The sequence below is a fragment of the Hemibagrus wyckioides genome, linkage group LG11 (genome assembly GCF_019097595.1).
Source record: "Hemibagrus wyckioides isolate EC202008001 linkage group LG11, SWU_Hwy_1.0, whole genome shotgun sequence".
Lineage (NCBI taxonomy): Eukaryota > Metazoa > Chordata > Actinopteri > Siluriformes > Bagridae > Hemibagrus > Hemibagrus wyckioides.
In genome coordinates this window covers 441,224-461,135 of record NC_080720.1, presented here as the reverse complement: position 1 = coordinate 461,135, position 19,912 = coordinate 441,224, and the positions used below count along the sequence as shown (strand labels likewise).

Here is a 19,912-nt window from a genome sequence, read left to right as displayed (position 1 = left end):
TGGTGTGGTGTAGTGTAGTGTAGTGTGGTGTAGTGTTGTGTGGTGTGGTGTAGTGTTGTGTAGTGTAGTGTTGTGTAGTGTTGTGTAGTGTTGTGTGGTGTGGTGTGGTGTAGTGTAGTGTAGTGTTGTGTGGTGTGGTGTAGTGTAGTGTAGTGTGGTGTGGTGTAGTGTAGTGTAGTGTTGTGTAGTGTTGTGTGGTGTAGTGTAGTGTAGTGTTGTGTAGTGTGGTGTAGTGTAGTGTAGTGTAGTGTTGTGTAGTGTGGTGTGGTGTAGTGTAGTGTTGTGTGGTGTGGTGTAGTGTAGTGTAGTGTGGTGTGGTCTAGTGTAGTGTAGTGTGGTGTAGTGTTGTGTGGTGTGGTGTAGTGTAGTGTAGTGTTGTGTAGTGTGGTGTAGTGTAGTGTAGTGTTGTGTAGTGTTGTGTAGTGTGGTGTGGTGTAGTGTAGTGTAGTGTAGTGTTGTGTAGTGTGGTGTAGTGTAGTGTAGTGTTGTGTAGTGTTGTGTAGTGTTGTGTGGTGTAGTGTAGTGTAGTGTTGTGTAGTGTGGTGTAGTGTAGTGTAGTGTAGTGTTGTGTAGTGTTGTGTAGTGTGGTGTGGTGTAGTGTAGTGTAGTGTAGTGTTGTGTGGTGTGGTGTAGTGTAGTGTAGTGTTGTGTAGTGTGGTGTGGTGTGGTGTAGTGTAGTGTAGTGTGGTGTGGTGTAGTGTTGTGTGGTGTGGTGTGGTGTAGTGTAGTGTAGTGTAGTGTTGTGTAGTGTGGTGTAGTGTAGTGTAGTGTTGTGTAGTGTAGTGTTGTGTAGTGTTGTGTAGTGTTGTGTAGTGTGGTGTGGTGTAGTGTAGTGTAGTGTTGTGTAGTGTTGTGTGGTGTGGTGTAGTGTAGTGTAGTGTAGTGTTGTGTTGTGTAGTGTGGTGTAGTGTAGTGTAGTGTTGTGTAGTGTAGTGTAGTGTTGTGTAGTGTAGTGTAGTGTAGTGTTGTGTAGTGTAGTGTAGTGTAGTGAAGTGTTGTGTAGTGTAGTGTAGTGTAGTGTAGTGTAGTGTAGTGTTGTGTAGTGTAGTGTTGTGTAGTGTAGTGTAGTGTAGTGTGGTGTAGTGTGGTGTAGTGTAGTGTGGTGTAGTGTAGTGTAGTGTAGTGTAGTGTTGTGTAGTGTAGTGTTGTGTAGTATAGTGTAGTGTTGTGTTCTGTAGTGTAGTGTAGTGCAGTGTTGTGTAGTGTAGTGTAGTGTTGTGTAGTGTAGTGTGGTGTGGTGTAGTGTTGTGTAGTGTGGTGTGGTGTAGTGTAGTGTAGTGTAGTGTAGTGTTGTGTAGTGTAGTGTAGTGTAGTGTAGTGTGTTGTTGTGTAGTGTAGTGTAGTGTAGTGTTGTGTAGTGTAGTGTAGTGTGGTGTGGTGTAGTGTTGTGTAGTGTAGTGTGGTGTAGTGTAGTGTAGTGTAGTGTAGTGTAGTGTAGTGTAGTGTAGTGTAGTGTAGTGTTGTGTAGTGTAGTGTTGTGTAGTGTAGTGTGGTGTAGTGTGGTGTAGTGTAGTGTGGTGTAGTGTAGTGTAGTATAGTGTTGTGTAGGGTAGTGTGGTGTAGTGTAGTGTTGTGTAGTGTAGTGTGGTGTAGTGTGGTGTAGTATAGTGTTGTGTAGGGTAGTGTGGTGTAGTGTGGTGTAGTGTAGTGTAGTGTAGTGTGGTGTAGTGTAGTGTGGTGTAATGTAGTATAGTATAGTGTAGTGTGGTGTAGTGTAGTGTAGTGTGTTGTTGTGTAGTGTAGTGTGTTGTTGTGTAGTGTAGTGTAGTGTTGTGTAGTGTAGTGTAGTGTTGTGTAGTGTGGTGTGGTGTAGTGTAGTGTAGTGTAGTGTTGTGTAGTGTGGTGTAGTGTAGTGTAGTGTAGTGTTGTGTAGTGTAGTGTAGTGTTGTGTTGTGTAGTGTAGTGTAGTGTAGTGTAGTGTAGTGCTGTGTAGTGTAGTGTAGTGTTGTGTAGTGTAGTGTAGTGTAGTGTGGTGTAGTGTTGTGTGGTGTAGTGTGGTGTAGTGTAGAGTGGTGTAGTGTAGTGTAGTGTTGTGTAGTGTAGTGTGTTGTTGTGTAGTGTAGTGTAGTTTAGTGTAGTGTAGTGTAGTGTACTGTGGTGTAGTGTGGTGTAGTGTAGTGTACTGTGGTGTAGTGTAGTGTAGTGTACTGTGGTGAAGTGTGGTGTAGTGTAGTGTAGTGTAGTGTACTGTGGTGTAGTGTAGTGTAGTGTAGTGTACTGTGGTGTAGTGTAGTGTAGTGTAGTGTACTGTGGTGTAGTGTAGTGTAGTGTACTGTGGTGTAGTGTAGTGTAGTGTAGTGTAGTGTACTGTACTGTGGTGTAGTGTAGTGTAGTGTAGTGTAGTGTAGTGTAGTGTAGTGTGTTGTTGTGTAGTGTAGTGTAGTGTTGTGTAGTGTACTGGAGTGTGGTGTAGTGTAGTGTAGTGTAGTGTGGTGTAGTGTGGTGTAGTGTAGTGTAGTGTGGTGTAGTGTAGTGTAGTGTAGTGTAGTGTGGTGTAGTGTGGTGTAGTGTAGTGTAGTGTAGTGTGTTGTTGTGTAGTGTAGTGTAGTGTAGTGTAGTGTTGTGTAGTGTAGTGTAGTGTAGTGTAGTGTAGTGTTGCGTAGTGTAGTGTAGTGTAGTGTAGTGTAGTGTAGTGTAGTGTGTTGTTGTGTAGTGTAGTGTAGTGTAGTGTAGTGTAGTGTGGTGTGGTGTAGTGTTGTGTAGTGTAGTGTGGTGTAGTGTAGTGTAGTGTAGTGTGGTGTAGTGTAGTGTAGTGTGGTGTAGTGTAGTGTAGTGTAGTGTAGTGTAGTGTGGTGTAGTGTAGTGTGGTGTAGTGTAGTGTAGTGTGGTGTAGTGTAGTGTAGTGTGTTGTTGTGTAGTGTAGTGTGTTGTTGTGTAGTGTAGTTTAGTGTAGTGTAGTGTAGTGTAGTGTGGTATAGTGTAGTGTAGTGTAGTGTGTTGTTGTGTAGTGTAGTGTAGTGTGGTCTAGTGTAGTGTTGTGTGGTGTAGTGTGGTGTAGTGTGGTGTAGTGTAGTGTAGTGTAGTGTAGTGTGTTGTTGTGTAGTGTAGTGTAGTATAGTGTAGTGTGGTGTAGTATAGTGTGGTGTAGTGTAGTGTAGTGTGTTGTTGTGTAGTGTAGTGTGTTGTTGTGTAGTGTAGTGTAGTGTAGTGTAGTGTGGTGTAGTGTGGTGTAGTGTAGTGTAGTGTGTTGTTGTGTAGTGTAGTGTGTTGTTGTGTAGTGTAGTGTAGTGTAGTGTGGTCTAGTGTAGTGTAGTGTGGTGTAGTGTAGTGTGTTGTTGTGTAGTGTAGTGTAGTTTAGTGTAGTGTAGTGTACTGTGGTGTAGTGTGGTGTAGTGTAGTGTAGTGTGTTGTGTAGTGTAGTGTAGTGTGGTGTAGTGTAGTGTAGTGTGGTGTAGTGTAGTGTAGTGTAGTGTAGTGTGGTGTAGTGTAGTGTGGTGTAGTGTAGTGTGGTGTAGTGTAGTGTGGTGTAGTGTAGTGTAGTGTGTTGTTGTGTAGTGTAGTGTGTTGTTGTGTAGTGTAGTGTAGTGTAGTGTAGTGTGGTGTAGTGTGGTGTAGTGTAGTGTAGTTTGTTGTTGTGTAGTGTAGTGTGTTGTTGTGTAGTGTAGTGTAGTGTAGTGTGGTCTAGTGTAGTGTAGTGTGGTGTAGTGTAGTGTGTTGTTGTGTAGTGTAGTGTAGTTTAGTGTAGTGTAGTGTACTGTGGTGTAGTGTAGTGTAGTGTAGTGTGTTGTTGTGTAGTGTAGTGTAGTGTAGTGTGGTCTAGTGTAGTGTTGTGTGGTGTAGTGTGGTGTAGTGTAGTGTGTTGTTGTGTAGTGTAGTGTGTTGTTGTGTAGTGTAGTGTAGTGTAGTGTGGTGTAGTGTGGTGTAGTGTAGTGTAGTGTGTTGTTGTGTAGTGTAGTGTGTTGTTGTGTAGTGTAGTGTAGTGTAGTGTAGTGTGGTCTAGTGTAGTGTAGTGTGGTGTAGTGTAGTGTGTTGTTGTGTAGTGTAGTGTAGTTTAGTGTAGTGTAGTGTACTGTGGTGTAGTGTGGTGTAGTGTAGTGTAGTGTGTTGTGTAGTGTAGTGTAGTGTAGTGTGGTCTAGTGTAGTGTAGTGTAGTGTAGTGTAGTGTGTTGTTGTGTAGTGTAGTGTAGTGTAGTGTAGTGTGGTGTGGTGTAGTGTTGTGTAGTGTAGTGTGGTGTAGTGTAGTGTAGTGTAGTGTGGTGTAGTGTAGTGTAGTGTGGTGTAGTGTAGTGTAGTGTAGTGTAGTGTAGTGTAGTGTGGTGTAGTGTAGTGTGGTGTAGTGTAGTGTAGTGTGGTGTAGTGTAGTGTAGTGTGTTGTTGTGTAGTGTAGTGTGTTGTTGTGTAGTGTAGTTTAGTGTAGTGTAGTGTAGTGTAGTGTGGTATAGTGTAGTGTAGTGTAGTGTGTTGTTGTGTAGTGTAGTGTAGTGTGGTCTAGTGTAGTGTTGTGTGGTGTAGTGTGGTGTAGTGTGGTGTAGTGTAGTGTAGTGTAGTGTAGTGTGTTGTTGTGTAGTGTAGTGTAGTATAGTGTAGTGTGGTGTAGTATAGTGTGGTGTAGTGTAGTGTAGTGTGTTGTTGTGTAGTGTAGTGTGTTGTTGTGTAGTGTAGTGTAGTGTAGTGTAGTGTGGTGTAGTGTGGTGTAGTGTAGTGTAGTGTGTTGTTGTGTAGTGTAGTGTGTTGTTGTGTAGTGTAGTGTAGTGTAGTGTGGTCTAGTGTAGTGTAGTGTGGTGTAGTGTAGTGTGTTGTTGTGTAGTGTAGTGTAGTTTAGTGTAGTGTAGTGTACTGTGGTGTAGTGTAGTGTAGTGTAGTGTGTTGTTGTGTAGTGTAGTGTAGTGTAGTGTGGTCTAGTGTAGTGTTGTGTGGTGTAGTGTGGTGTAGTGTAGTGTGTTGTTGTGTAGTGTAGTGTGTTGTTGTGTAGTGTAGTGTAGTGTAGTGTGGTGTAGTGTGGTGTAGTGTAGTGTAGTGTGTTGTTGTGTAGTGTAGTGTGTTGTTGTGTAGTGTAGTGTAGTGTAGTGTAGTGTGGTCTAGTGTAGTGTAGTGTGGTGTAGTGTAGTGTGTTGTTGTGTAGTGTAGTGTAGTTTAGTGTAGTGTAGTGTACTGTGGTGTAGTGTGGTGTAGTGTAGTGTAGTGTGTTGTGTAGTGTAGTGTAGTGTAGTGTGGTCTAGTGTAGTGTAGTGTGGTGTAGTGTAGTGTAGTGTGTTGTTGTGTAGTGTAGTGTACTTTAGTGTAGTGTAGTGTACTGTGGTGTAGTGTGGTGTAGTGTAGTGTACTGTGGTGTAGTGTAGTGTAGTGTGGTGTAGTGTGGTGTAGTGTAGTGTAGTGTAGTGTGGTGTAGTGTAGTGTAGTGTGTTGTTGTGTAGTGTAGTGTGTTGTTGTGTAGTGTAGTGTAGTTTAGTGTAGTGTAGTGTACTGTGGTGTAGTGTGGTGTAGTGTAGTGTACTGTGGTGTAGTGTAGTGTAGTGTAGTGTAGTGTAGTGTAGTGTAGTGTACTGTGGTGTAGTGTAGTGTACTGTGGTGTAGTGTGGTGTAGTGTAGTGTACTGTGGTGTAGTGTAGTGTACTGTGGTGTAGTGTGGTGTAGTGTAGTGTACTGTGGTGTAGTGTAGTGTAGTGTGGTGTAGTGTGGTGTAGTGTAGTGTAGTGTAGTGTACTGTGGTGTAGTGTGGTGTAGTGTAGTGTAGTGTAGTGTACTGTGGTGTAGTGTAGTGTAGTGTAGTGTAGTGTACTGTGGTGTAGTGTAGTGTATTGTAGTGTAGTGTAGTGTGGTGTAGTGTAGTGTTGTGTAGTGTGGTATAGTGTAGTGTAGTGTAGTGTAGTGTAGTGTTGTGTAGTGTACTGTAGTGTAGTGTGGTGTAGTGTGGTGTGGTGTAGTGTAGTGTAGTGTAGTGTAGTGTAGTGTAGTGTTGTGTAGTGTAGTGTAGTGTGGTGTAGTGTACTGTAGTGTAGTGTGGTGTAGTGTGGTGTAGTGTAGTGTAGTGTAGTGTAGTGTGGTGTAGTGTAGTGTAGTGTAATGTAGTGTGGTGTAGTGTAGTGTAGTGTGTTGTTGTGTAGTGTAGTGTGTTGTGTAGTGTAGTGTGTTGTGTAGTGTGGTGTAGTGTAGTGTGGTGTAGTGTACTGTAGTGTAGTGTAGTGTGGTGTAGTGTGGTGTAGTGTACTGTAGTGTAGTGTGGTGTAGTGTAGTGTAGTGTAGTGTAGTGTAGTGTAGTGTTGTGTAGTGTAGTGTAGTGTAGTGTAGTGTAGTGTGGTGTAGTGTAGTGTGGTGTAGTGTGGTGTAGTGTAGTGTAGTGTAGTGTAGTGTGTTGTTGTGTAGTGTAGTGTAGTGTAGTGTAGTGTGGTATAGTGTAGTGTAGTGTAGTGTGTTGTTGTGTAGTGTAGTGTAGTGTGGTCTAGTGTAGTGTTGTGTGGTGTAGTGTGGTGTAGTGTGGTGTAGTGTAGTGTAGTGTAGTGTGTTGTTGTGTAGTGTAGTGTAGTATAGTGTAGTGTGGTGTAGTATAGTGTGGTGTAGTGTAGTGTAGTGTGTTGTTGTGTAGTGTAGTGTGTTGTTGTGTAGTGTAGTGTAGTGTAGTGTGGTGTAGTGTAGTGTAGTGTAGTGTAGTGTGTTGTTGTGTAGTGTAGTGTGTTGTTGTGTAGTGTAGTGTAGTGTAGTGTGGTCTAGTGTAGTGTAGTGTGGTGTAGTGTAGTGTGTTGTTGTGTAGTGTGTTGTGTAGTGTAGTGTAGTGTAGTGTGGTCTAGTGTAGTTTAGTGTGGTGTAGTGTAGTGTAGTGTAGTGCAGTGTGTTGTTGTGTAGTGTAGTGTAGTTTAGTGTAGTGTAGTGTACTGTGGTGTAGTGTGGTGTAGTGTAGTGTAGTGTAGTGTGGTGTAGTGTAGTGTAGTGTGTTGTTGTGTAGTGTAGTGTTGTGTTGTGTTGTGTAGTGTAGTGTGGTGTAGTGTAGTGTAGTGTGGTGTAGTGTAGTGTGGTGTAGTGTAGTGTAGTGTGGTGTAGTGTTGTGTAGTGTAGTGTAGTATAGTGTAGTGTGGTGTAGTGTAGTGTAGTATAGTGTAGTGTGGTGTAGTGTGGTGTAGTGTAGTGTGGTGTAGTGTAGTGTAGTATAGTGTAGTGTGGTGTAGTGTAGTGTAGTGTTGTGTAGTGTAGTGTAGTGTAGTGTGGTGTAGTGTAGTGTAGTGTGTTGTGTAGTGTAGTGTAGTGTAGTGTAGTGTAGTGTAGTGTGTTGTTGTGTAGTGTAGTGTAGTGTAGTGTAGTTTAGTGTGGTCTAGTGTAGTGTAGTGTGGTGTAGTGTAGTGTAGTGTAGTGTGTTGTTGTGTAGTGTAGTGTAGTTTAATGTAGTGTAGTGTACTGTGGTGTAGTGTGGTGTAGTGTAGTGTAGTGTAGTGTAGTGTAGTGTGGTGTAGTGTAGTGTAGTGTAGTGTTGTGTAGTGTAGTGTAGTGTGGTGTAGTGTACTGTAGTGTAGTGTAGTGTGGTGTAGTGTAGTGTAGTGTGGTGTAGTGTGGTGTAGTGTAGTGTAGTGTAGTGTGGTGTAGTGTAGTGTTGTGTAGTGTAGTGTAGTGTGGTGTAGTGTAGTGTTGTGTAGTGTTGTGTTGTGTGGTGTAGTGTACTGTAGTGTTGTGTTGTGTGGTGTAGTGTACTGTAGTGTACTGTAGTGTGGTGTAGTGTACTGTAGTGTGGTGTAGTGTACTGTAGTGTACTGTAGTGTGGTGTAGTGTACTGTAGTGTACTGTAGTGTGGTGTAGTGTACTGTAGTGTACTGTAGTGTGGTGTAGTGTACTGTAGTGTGGTGTAGTGTACTGTAGTGTAGTGTAGTGTGGTGTAGTGTACTGTAGTGTAGTGTAGTGTGGTGTAGTGTAGTGTGGTGTAGTGTGGTGTAGTGTAGTGTAGTGTAATGTAGTGTGGTGTAGTGTAGTGTAGTGTGTTGTTCTGTAGTGTAGTGTAGTGTAGTGTGGTGTAGTGTACTGTAGTGTAGTGTAGTGTAGTGTAGTGTGGTGTAGTGTAGTGTGGTGTAGTGTAGTGTAGTGTGGTGTACTGTAGTGTACTGTAGTGTGGTGTAGTGTAGTGTGGTGTAGTGTAGTGTAGTGTGGTGTAGTGTAGTGTAGTGTGGTGTAGTGTAGTGTGGTGTAGTGTAGTGTGGTGTAGTGTGGTGTAGTGTGGTGTGGTGTGGTGTACTGTAGTGTACTGTAGTGTAGTGTAGTGTAGTGTAGTGTTGTGTAGTGTAGTGTAGTGTAGTGTGGTGTAGTGTAGTGTAGTGTGGTGTGGTGTAGTGTACTGTAGTGTACTGTAGTGTAGTGTAGTGTGGTGTAGTGTAGTGTAGTGTAGTGTTGTGTAGTGTAGTGTGTTGTTGTGTTGTGTAGTGTAGTGTAGTGTAGTGTAGTGTGGTGTACTGTGGTGTAGTGTAGTGTAGTGAAGTGTAGTGTGGTGTACTGTGGTGTAGTGTAGCGTAGTGTAGTGTAGTGTAGTGTTGTGTTGTGTAGTGTAGTGTAGTGTAGTGTGGTATAGTGTAGTGTAGTGTAGTGTTGTGTAGTGTAGTGTAGTGTGTTGTTGTGTAGTGTATTGTAGTGTAGTGTGGTGTACTGTGGTGTAGTGTAGTGTAGTGTAGTGAAGTGTAGTGTGGTGTACTGTGGTGTAGTGTGTTGTTGTGTAATGTAGTGTAGTGTGCTGTGGTGTGGTGTAGTGTAGTGTATTGTAGAGTAGTGTGTTGTTTTGTAGTGTTGTGTAGTGTGGTGTAATGTAGTGTAGTGTGGTGTAGTGTGGTGTAGTGTATTGTAGAGTAGTGTGTTGTTTTGTAGTGTTGTGTAGTGTGGTGTAATGTAGTGTAGTGTGGTGTAGTGTGGTGTAGTGTATTGTAGAGTAGTGTGTTGTTTTGTAGTGTTGTGTAGTGTGGTGTAATGTAGTGTAGTGTGGTGTAGTGTGGTGTAGTGTATTGTAGAGTAGTGTGTTGTTGTGTAGTGTAGTGAAGTGTAGTGTGTTGTTGTGTAATGTAGTGTAGTGTGCTGTAGTCTGGTGTACCGTGGTGTAGTGTATTGTAGAATAGTGTGCTGTTGTGTAGTGTAGTGAAGTGTAGTGTGTTGTTGTGTGTAACTTATACACATTTGAGTGCAGTCCAGTCGTTCCCCTGAGGGCAGTTTAGTCTATTAGAATGTGATGGTTTGAGTAAACCAGAATAAGACACTGAAAAGAAAAAATGTCTAAAGAAAAGTCATCTTTTCAGGACTAATCAGTATAACAGCTATGCAAATAACTAATTTACATATTCAGATTGTTGATTGAATTTTCCTTCTCCTATATTTTGAAAGACCCGCCTATCATCCCACCCCTTCCACTTTCCTGAAGATCCCACAGCGAGAGGAAGAGCAGATGTTTCACTCACTTTCTTGTTCATATAGTAGGGGTCCAAGTCCTCCAGGGGCTCGGCCACCATGTTCGGGGGGATGTCCCCGTAGATGAAGGGCAGGCTCTTCCCCGCCTCCAGGTCACTGTTGGGCTTTGGCCCACTGTTCTCATCATCATCACGATGACTGCTTTCGGATCGGGGTTTGACGGGTTTCTTCTTCTTCTCCTCAGCGATGCGCTTCTCAATGTTGGCCAAAGTCTCCCGGGTGAACCTCTTGAAGCTGTCAGGGCCTGGGGGTGCGAGCAGCGGCGCGGCCATATTGTCATCCTGCAGCAGAGTCCTGTTTATTTAGAATCCATCCAGGACAACTGGTTCTGAGGGACAGGAGAGGACGCAAAAGGAAAGATCTTTACTCAACACATGAACAGCACATATAACAATATCCTGAAAATCATGAAATGTAATTAAAAATCTCTGTTCACTGTGAAGCCTCATCTCATGTTCTCATAATTTCAGTATAATTTATTTAAGAAGAATAAATGATGAACTGTAAAAAGATACAGAACAAAAACAGACCAAAGGTTCCTTTAACAGAACGACTCCTCAATCTCCTCCACAATTTACCAACAATACAAACTCTTATTATTTTATTCGCTTATAGCTACAGAGTCACTTCCTGTAGTCTCGTGTTCTATCTTCTATATCTAACTATAGCTTCTCTTCAGCTATAAACACTCGTCCCCTCAGCAGTCTCTCTTTATACTCTCTCTTCAGCTATAAACACTCGTCCCCATAGCAGTCTCTCTTTATTCTCTTTATTCAGCTATAAACACTCGTCCTCTCAGCAGTCTCTCTTTATTCTCTTTCTCTTCAGCTTTAAACAATCATCCCCTCAGCAGTCTCTCTATTGTATTGAACTTGTAGTTGTATGTTTATGTAGCACCAGGTCCTGGAGAAACGTTGTTTCATTTCACTATGTACTGCGCCAGCTGTATGTGGTTGAAATGACAATAAAAGCTTCTTGAATCTTGAATCTTGAATCTATAAGCACTCGTCCCCATAGCAGTCTCTCTTTATTCTCTCTCTCTTCAGTTATAAACACTTGTCCCCATAGCAGTCTCTCTTTATTCTCTTTATTCAGCTATAAACACTCATCCCCTCAGCAGTCTCTCTTTATTCTCTTTAGTCTCTCTTTATTCTCTTTCTCTTCAGCTTTAAACAATCATCCCCTCAGCAGTCTCTCTTTATTCTCTCTCTCTTCAGTTACAAACACTCGTCCCCTCAGCAGTCTCTCTTTATTCTCTTTATTCAGCTATAAACACTCGTCCCCTCAGCAGTCTCTCTTTATTCTCTCTCTCTTCAGTTACAAACACTCGTCCCCACAGCAGTCTCTCTTTATTCTCTTTATTCAGCTATAAACACTCGTCCCCTCAGCAGTCTCTCTTTATTCTCTTTATTCAGCTATAAACACTCGTCCTTTCAGCAGTCTCTCTTTATTCTCTCTCTCTTCAGTTATAAACACTTGTCCCCATAGCAGTCTCTATTCTCTTTATTCAGCTATAAACACTCGTCCTCTCAGCAGTCTCTCTTTATTCTCTTTCTCTTCAGCTTTAAACAATCATCCCCTCAGCAGTCTCTCTTTATTCTCTCTCTCTTCAGCTTTAAACAATCATCCCCTCAGCAGTCTCTCTTTATTCTCTCTCTCTTCAGTTACAAACACTCGTCCCCATAGCAGTCTCTCTTTATTCTCTCTCTCTTCAGCTATAAACACTCGTCCCCTCAGCAGTCTCTCTTTATTCTCTCTCTATCAGCTATAAACACTCGTCCCCTCAGCAGTCTCTCTTTATTCTCTCTCTTCAGCTATAAACACTCGTCCCCTCAGCAGTCTCTCTTTATTCTCTCTCTTCAGCTATAAGCACTCGTCCCCTCAGCAGTCTCTCTTTATTCTCTCTCTTCAGCTATAAACACTCGTCCCCATAGCAGTCTCTCTTTATTCTCTCTCTCTTCAGTTATAAACACTCGTCCCCATAGCAGTCTCTCTTTATTCTCTTTATTCAGCTATAAACACTCGTCCTCTCAGCAGTCTCTCTTTATTCTCTTTCTCTTCAGCTTTAAACAATCATCCCCTCAGCAGTCTCTCTTTATTCTCTCTCTATCATCTATAAACACTCGTTCCCTCAGCAGTCTCTCTTTATTCTCTCTCTCTATCAGCTATAAACACTCATCTCCTCAGCAGTCTCTATTTATTCTCTCTCTTCAGCTATAAACACTCATCCCCTCAGCAGTCTCTATTTATTCTCTCTCTCTATCAGCTATAAACACTCATCCCCTCACCAGTCTCTCTTTATTCTCTTTCTTTTCAGCTATAAACACTCATCCCCATAGCAGTCTCTCTTTATTCTCTCTCTCTTCAGCTTTAAACAATCGTCCCCTCAGCAGTCTCTCTTTATTCTCTATCAGCTATAAACACTCATCCCCTCAGCAGTCTCTCTTTATTCTCTCTCTCTATCAGCTATAAACACTCATCCCCTCAGCAGTCTCTATTTATTCTCTCTCTTCAGCTATAAACACTCATCCCCTCAGCAGTCTCTCTTTATTCTCTCTCTCTATCAGCTATAAACACTCATCCCCTAAGCAGTCTCTATTTATTCTCTCTCTCTATCAGCTATAAACACTCATCCCCTCAGCAGTCTCTCTTTATTCTCTCTCTCTATCAGCTATAAACACTCATCCCCTCAGCAGTCTCTATTTATTCTCTCTCTTCAGCTATAAACACTCATCCCCTCAGCAGTCTCTATTTATCCTCTCTCTTCAGCTATAAACACTCATCCCCTCAGCAGTCTCTCTTTATTCTCTCTCTCTATCAGCTATAAACACTCATCCCCTCAGCAGTCTCTATTTATTCTCTCTCTCTATCAGCTATAAACACTCATCCCCTCAGCAGTCTCTCTTTATTCTCTCTCTCTATCAGCTATAAACACTCATCCCCTCAGCAGTCTCTATTTATTCTCTCTCTTCAGCTATAAACACTCATCCCCTCAGCAGTCTCTATTTATTCTCTCTCTCTTCAGCTTTAAACACTCATCCCCTCACCAGTCTCTCTTTATTCTCTTTCTTTTCAGCTATAAACACTCGTCCCCACAGCAGTCTCTCTTTATTCTCTCTCTCTTCAGCTTTAAACACTCGTCCCCTCATCAGTCTCTCTTTATTCTCTCTCTATCAGCTATAAACACTCATCCCCTCAGCAGTCTCTCTTTATTCTCTCTCTCTATCAGCTATAAACACTCATCTCCTCAGCAGTCTCTATTTATTCTCTCTCTTCAGCTATAAACACTCATCCCCTCAGCAGTCTCTATTTATTCTCTCTCTCTATCAGCTATAAACACTCATCCCCTCACCAGTCTCTCTTTATTCTCTTTCTTTTCAGCTATAAACACTCATCCCCATAGCAGTCTCTCTTTATTCTCTCTCTCTTCAGCTTTAAACAATCGTCCCCTCAGCAGTCTCTCTTTATTCTCTATCAGCTATAAACACTCATCCCCTCAGCAGTCTCTCTTTATTCTCTCTCTCTATCAGCTATAAACACTCATCCCCTCAGCAGTCTCTATTTATTCTCTCTCTTCAGCTATAAACACTCATCCCCTCAGCAGTCTCTCTTTATTCTCTCTCTCTATCAGCTATAAACACTCATCCCCTCAGCAGTCTCTATTTATTCTCTCTCTCTATCAGCTATAAACACTCATCCCCTCAGCAGTCTCTCTTTATTCTCTCTCTCTATCAGCTATAAACACTCATCCCCTCAGCAGTCTCTATTTATTCTCTCTCTTCAGCTATAAACACTCATCCCCTCAGCAGTCTCTATTTATTCTCTCTCTTCAGCTATAAACACTCATCCCCTCAGCAGTCTCTCTTTATTCTCTCTCTCTATCAGCTATAAACACTCATCCCCTCAGCAGTCTCTATTTATTCTCTCTCTCTATCAGCTATAAACACTCATCCCCTCAGCAGTCTCTCTTTATTCTCTCTCTCTATCAGCTATAAACACTCATCCCCTCAGCAGTCTCTATTTATTCTCTCTCTTCAGCTATAAACACTCATCCCCTCAGCAGTCTCTATTTATTCTCTCTCTCTTCAGCTTTAAACACTCATCCCCTCACCAGTCTCTCTTTATTCTCTTTCTTTTCAGCTATAAACACTCATCCCCTCAGCAGTCTCTCTTTGTCCTCTTTCTCTTCAGCTACAAACACTCGTCCCCTCAGCAGTCTCTCTTTATTCTCTTTCAGCTATAAACACTCATCCCCTCAGCAGTCTCTCTTTATTCTCTCTCTCTCTTCAGCTGTAAACACTCATCCCCTCAGCAGTCTCTCTTTATTCTCTCTCTCTTCAGCTGTAAACACTCATCCCCTCAGCAGTCTCTCTTTATTCTCTCTCTCTCTTCAACTGTAAACACTCATCCCCTCAGCAGTCTCTCTTTATTCTCTCTCTCTTCAGGTTAATAAGAGAATAATCTCAGCTGCTCATGTTACTGAAAAACACGGTGAAGTGTAAACTCCTCTGTCCTGAAGATGTGGAGAACTTCACCTCTGACTGATACACAACACTGACACTGGAGACTCCTTACACACACACACACACACACACACACGCACACACACACACACACGCACACACACAAACACGCCTTCTCTCATGTTTTTGTAGTGTGAGCTGTACACGTCCCTGTGAAGGAGCTGTTGCTATAGAAACGATAAGGTATCAGAGTGAGTGCATTAATATAAAGCTGCGCTACAGTCAGATCTGCTGTTAGAGAGAATTAATCACCACCTGATCCACCAATCAGAATTAATCACCACCTGATCCACCAATCAGAATTAATCACCACCTGATCCACCAATCAGAATTAATCACCACCTGATCCACCAATCAGAGTGCAGAACTCAGCTCTGTGGTGTAATCAGGTGTATATCAGTGTACAATCTGATGCAGTGCTTGAAGAGATAAACAGGTTAGAGTGAAATACAGTCAATGACTTTACACTAAAACTCAACAGAACCAATAAAACTACAGTCCTGTCCAGTTACATCACCATACTGGATAAGTACAACCTCCTGTCAGTCAAGCATGTGTTGGCTACACTATACAGGCAAAAGTAAGTGCCCCCCTGACCGTCACACCCGTGTGTGTGTGTGTGTTCTCACTCCAGGTTTGCTGTTCTAATCAGTTCCACTCTTCACTTCTGGAAGGTTCTCCACTACATGTTGGATTGTGTCTGTAGGGATCAGTGATCATTCAGCTACAAGAGCATTAGTGAGATCAGACTGATGTTGTGACAGTGAGGAGGTCTGGGGGTCAGTCGGTGGTCAGTAGGGTTGAGTCAGAGTCAGCACTCTGTGCAGGACACTCCAGTTCTTCACTCCAACCTTCACCTCCACACCATGTCTTCATGGAGCTGCTCTGCGCACAGGGACATGGTCATGGTGGAGCAGGGACTGGACTCCAGTGAAACTGTGTGACTCAAGACAACAGTTTGAGGATGAATATGGGTATGGTGGTCAGGAGGCACAAACTTTTGGCCGTATAGTGTAGTTAACACTGCTGAATGTTCTGCTACACTCAACTGAAAGAAGTACATTGTTTTTAGCTCAGAAAGTTCAAGAACAAACAAATGAAAAAATAAAGACCTCCATGGAAGCATGTGTGATACATTAGTGATACAGCGTTTATGATGTATTTAACTCTTCTAGGTCTAACCAAGTCATGTTTCTGATCACTGATCTAAATTAAACTCATTTACACCTGAGATTTATTTCAGACGCTTGATGTCAAGAAAAATTCCTAATATTTCAACTACTAGCTTTTTTCTAGTCAGCAGTCTGTCTGATATACTGAATTACAAGCAGCATTTATCTTAACGTTAGCAAACTAAATGAATAAACTAGCTAGCTAACGATTCTGCATTTGGGGACAGTTTAATAAGATGTGTTATGAAGTTATTTTCAGTACTTTTAGGGGATTTTAGTATTTCAGTCATTCAGAGTTTTATGTTGAAATCTTTCTTATTTTACAAAAATTACGTATTTTAAAATAAACAGAAAATAAACCACTCCAATTTATTACCTTCAAGCTGCAGCCAGACCAAAGACTCCTGCTAGATTAGCTAGCTAACACTATTGAAAGCTAATCTTAAAGACACAAAGCTAAATCAGTAAACTAGTTTAGTTCTTGTTCATCATTTGATCAACATCATTATTCTGAAACATCCCTGTATTATGATTAAAAAAACAAGCACAATGCTAATCATTAGCACAGCAGCTCAGTTCCAGCGTAAACACAGAAACTCTTTCTGACTGATTCAGTAACGGCTAATTTCTCTTCATGACAGCTGCTACGCTGAGTGAGTCTGGATTAACGTCATGAAGCTTGCATTAAAACCTAGAACCTGAGGAAAGTCTGTGGTAAAAGTGTGAAGCAGGATGTTTACTGTAAAAACATCACAGACCTGTAGCTCAGACTCACTGTTCAGAATAAACATCAGCAAAGCAGCAGGAAATTTTCTACAACACGGAGCCAAGCTTTCAGATTTGTTCGATTCGATCTACATTCACATGCAACGAATGACGTCACAATTTCTTCAGTTCTTAAGTACCTGCAACCTTATTCCCGTCTTCTCCTGTCAGGTACGAGCGCTCAGGGCGTATAGAGACGTTACCGTGAATAAATAAAGCTTTGAAGGAAGCAGATGGTGAGACGTCTCTGGAGAGTGAACGTAGCTAGCATAGTTTTCCTAATCTAATCTAATCTGACATGAAGCTGAGCGTGTAACATGTGAACACATAAAAGCATGATTTAATAAAGTAGTTTCTTTTATACACGTATATATACACTCCCACGGGACAGGCCACGCCCACAAGCAACCACAGGAGCAATCACTACATGCCTCCCAGAGATAAACAACATGCAACGTGAGAGAATTCTCCTGCCAGTGTGAACATAACCTAATCATCTCAATCCAATATTCTTAAAAGAAAATCTCCAATCCTACAGCAGAAGGTTTCCATTTGCGGCTCGAACCCCTTCAAAAAGCCAAGAGCCCTTAATTACACACCCAGATTAACCAGGAAACTTTTTCCACACAGAATTCAGATAAAGGTAAAAGCAAACCTTTGTGCACATGGTGTGTCAGACAGCGGAGGGATCCAATCTCTCTGGAGTGAAACACTTCATTTTTTTGGCTCGGACATTCTCGGAAGATCGGACTGACGACTAACGGCGATGCACACAAAAGGATCCGGTGGTCATTCGGCCTGTCGGCGGTGGTGACGCCCTGCAGATGAGCTGAAGTGCAGCTATACGACGCATTCCCCGACTGAGACACAGCCAATACTTCAATTACACATACAGCAGCTTTACACACTGCTTAGCGTCTGCTCTTAGAGTTTACTGCAGGAAACAGCACACACACACACACACACACACAGCTCAGCTTTCTTGGAGTCTTCTTAGTGCATCGATATTATAATTCCTGACAATCCAAATCAGGATGGATTAATAAAATAAACCTCTGAGCCGAAAGCTTCACAGACTGAACTCTCAGCACTGACGATACCTCCTTCTCCAGCGAGTCACTGAGTCACTGACAGAAATAAACATGAGAAGCAATAATAAATCATTTCAAGTATTAAAAAGAATTAGAATGTTTCAGTGATTCAGAAAGTCAAAGATGTTGAATCGTTTGAAGAATCGTTCTCAATTAACAAAGAAAATCAAATCGATTAACAAAAGATTCATAAAAATGAATATGAAAAAAAGAATGAAAAAAAGAAATGCAGCCAAAGATTAAAAAAAAAACAAAAAACTTTTGATTCAAACTGAAAATAAATCAAATCAATTCATTGTCTATCTAAAGATTTGGTCCTTTTAAAATTCACTGAATCGATATGTGAATCGATTTAATCTAAATAGATTTGGTTTGGTTCAGACATGAAACTGAATCAATTTGCTGTCAATCCAATGATTGAAAAAAGTGCTTTAAGTTAACAAAAAATCAGTGATTCGTGAATCAAATGTCAAGCCAAATCTTCCCAGTGAGATGAGGAACAGACTCACACACACACACACACACACACACACACACACACGCACACAGTTCTATTCATTTATATCTGAATCCTTATTTTAAAGTTAAAGTCCGTGATGTTAGCCATTAGCTGAAGCTCCTTTGTTTAGCATTTAGCTCTTGAAGGCCACACCCTCTACAATCTTCTATATTAACATGAAAGTAGACACGCCTCCTGATTGGTTGGATGTTGGTGGACCATGTTATTGAGTGTTTTTTCTCCTGTTCACAATCAGAATCTTCACCTGAATCAAGAATTTGATGATTGTTTATGTGAAAATCAGTGAATTATAAAAGAAAAACAAATTTACCGTCAGGCCAAAGATTCAGAAAAATGTTTTTTGATCCCCAGTCATTAAATCAATTTGAGATATTTTATTAATGTGAGAAAGAACGTTACAAAACACACACACACATAAGTGTCCTGGTTTTAATTTAGTGTTATGAAAGTACAAAATGTACAACAATAATATAAATAAAATATTTCCTTTCAATTTTAGGTAACAGATTATTACATATGGCAGAAAGTCAGCCAGGATTAGCTTTTTCATCATCATCATCATGACCTTCATCATCATCCCTGAGCTGCTTCAACAGTCTTCATGGCCTACTTGTGCACTCGATGCTCAGGTATTCCTCAAACCCTGACCCTCTGGAGAGTCTCTCACTCCCGCTGTGTGATAATAAAACATCCGCTCTGTGATCAGTGACATCATCATCATCATCAGTGACATCATCATATGCTTCTTTGATTCTTCTATTATTTGTTAATAACCTTTACACTCTCTAGACTCTTTTTATGTTTAAGGTTTAAAACTGGCTACTAATTTTGTAAATATTAATATGAAAAGTTTGATACATTAAATCAGGTATAATAAAATTAATTAATATGTAACGCAACACAATTAAGTTATTTTATTGAATTCAATTCCTTTGCTGTCAGGCAGTGAGTCGGCTGTAACACTGAGAATGAGGATGAGGACGAGGATGAGGAGGAATAAGAGGAGCATGAAGAGCAAGAGAAGGAAGAAGAAGTGGAGGAAGCGGATGAGGAGTAGAAAGAGAAGGCCTACATCCTCAAAAAGAAGCAGCATGCTGTAGTCAGAATAGTACAAAAATAAAAGCCCGGCATGTTGATTAGAGGATCTGAGATTGAACTGATCCAAAGGGAGCAGGTGATGATCACGTGACAGGCTGAAGGCCTTTCTAACATCCGGAAGTGCAGACTGGATAGCGGCAGGTTCAGGTTACAAAAAGCGAAGCCAACCTCTAAATCTCCTTCCTCAGGATACAGTAACGGTACACACACACATACACACACACACACGGAGATTTGTTTAAAGGAGCCGCCACTCAAGGTGATCTAGAAACCGTATGATGCCACACACACACACACTGCACACGATACACAGGGGGTTTCATCTAAACCTGAAAGTCTGTCGCATTTACAATATTTATTATTTCTATTTACAGCAAGCGCAGTGCGAGCACGTGCACCTCATGCATCCATACATCCATCCTCTATGCATCCATCATCCTCCTTCAGCTATTAAATAAAAGTGAGAAGCATCTGAAACAATTTAAGTGAAATAACTCTTTAAGAAAATGCGTGCTGCTGTAAGTGCGGTAGATTACTACTCACGTGCATGCGCCCAGATTAACGGTGCCGGGTGCACGAGGCTGTCAGAAATAATCCACGAACGGTAAAACGGGGAATTAAAAATATATATATTCCCAAACTCTGGTTTTATTTGAACAGGAGTGAGGCGCAAGAAGGCAGGAAGCTAAGGAGAAGGTGTTTCTCCTGGCTGCAGTGTTCCTGTTCCGCTCCGCATTTGTCCTCTATGAGACTGGAAAGCATGACACACACACATACACACACACTCTCTCTCCCTCTCACACACACACGGACTGTCCCGCGCCGTCAGCCTGCTGCACACATCCGAGTGCGCAAAGAAAAGTGCATGGAGGATGAAGAGAGTGGAAAAGAGGGATCGATGAGGAAGCAGCGCCACTGCTGAGCGAGGAGGACATCATGAGGAGAAACTTCTCTTCACATCATCATCATCTCTTCACCTACACAACAGCTTTACATATTCACATCTCACTCCTGCTGAACGCATTCCTCACAAACTGATTTACAATGATTTTGTAGGTTTTTTTTCAGTGCGACGATCAATCACACACACACACAAAAACCTTCCGGGAAACGCCGATCATCAGCTTGCTGGATCATTAACAGCACCACACTGCACACCTCTCATTCACAACACACACACACACACACATACACTTAAGTGAGAGATGTGATGTACTGTAGTAAGATCCAAAAGCTCCTTGGACTACAGCTCGTGTGTGTGTGTGTGTGTTTTGCCGGTCTCTAGACTAAAATACTGCAGTGAAGCTCCAAACTGATTCATAAACAAAACAACTCCACTCCATCTCCTCTACTGACTGTGCGCTTTTTCCTCCTTTGGCG

General features: G+C 41.8%; 1 protein-coding gene across 5 annotated transcripts in view; it reads right to left on the bottom strand.

Moving 5' to 3' along the window:
• Positions 1 to 19,912, bottom strand: part of scn8ab (sodium channel, voltage gated, type VIII, alpha subunit b) — a 132,303-nt gene that overhangs the window by 111,330 nt on the left and 1,061 nt on the right. For 2 of the 5 annotated variants that reach the window (XM_058403487.1, XM_058403486.1), the window contains exon 2: positions 9,354 to 9,691. In XM_058403487.1, coding sequence (XP_058259470.1) covers positions 9,354 to 9,635 — 282 coding nt within the window. In that variant the 5' untranslated portion in view covers positions 9,636 to 9,691. Of the gene's footprint in view, positions 1 to 9,353; positions 9,692 to 16,478; positions 17,080 to 19,075; positions 19,710 to 19,912 lie in introns of those variants that run through there. The other 3 variants (XM_058403489.1, XM_058403490.1, XM_058403488.1) reach the window with 3 other exon arrangements.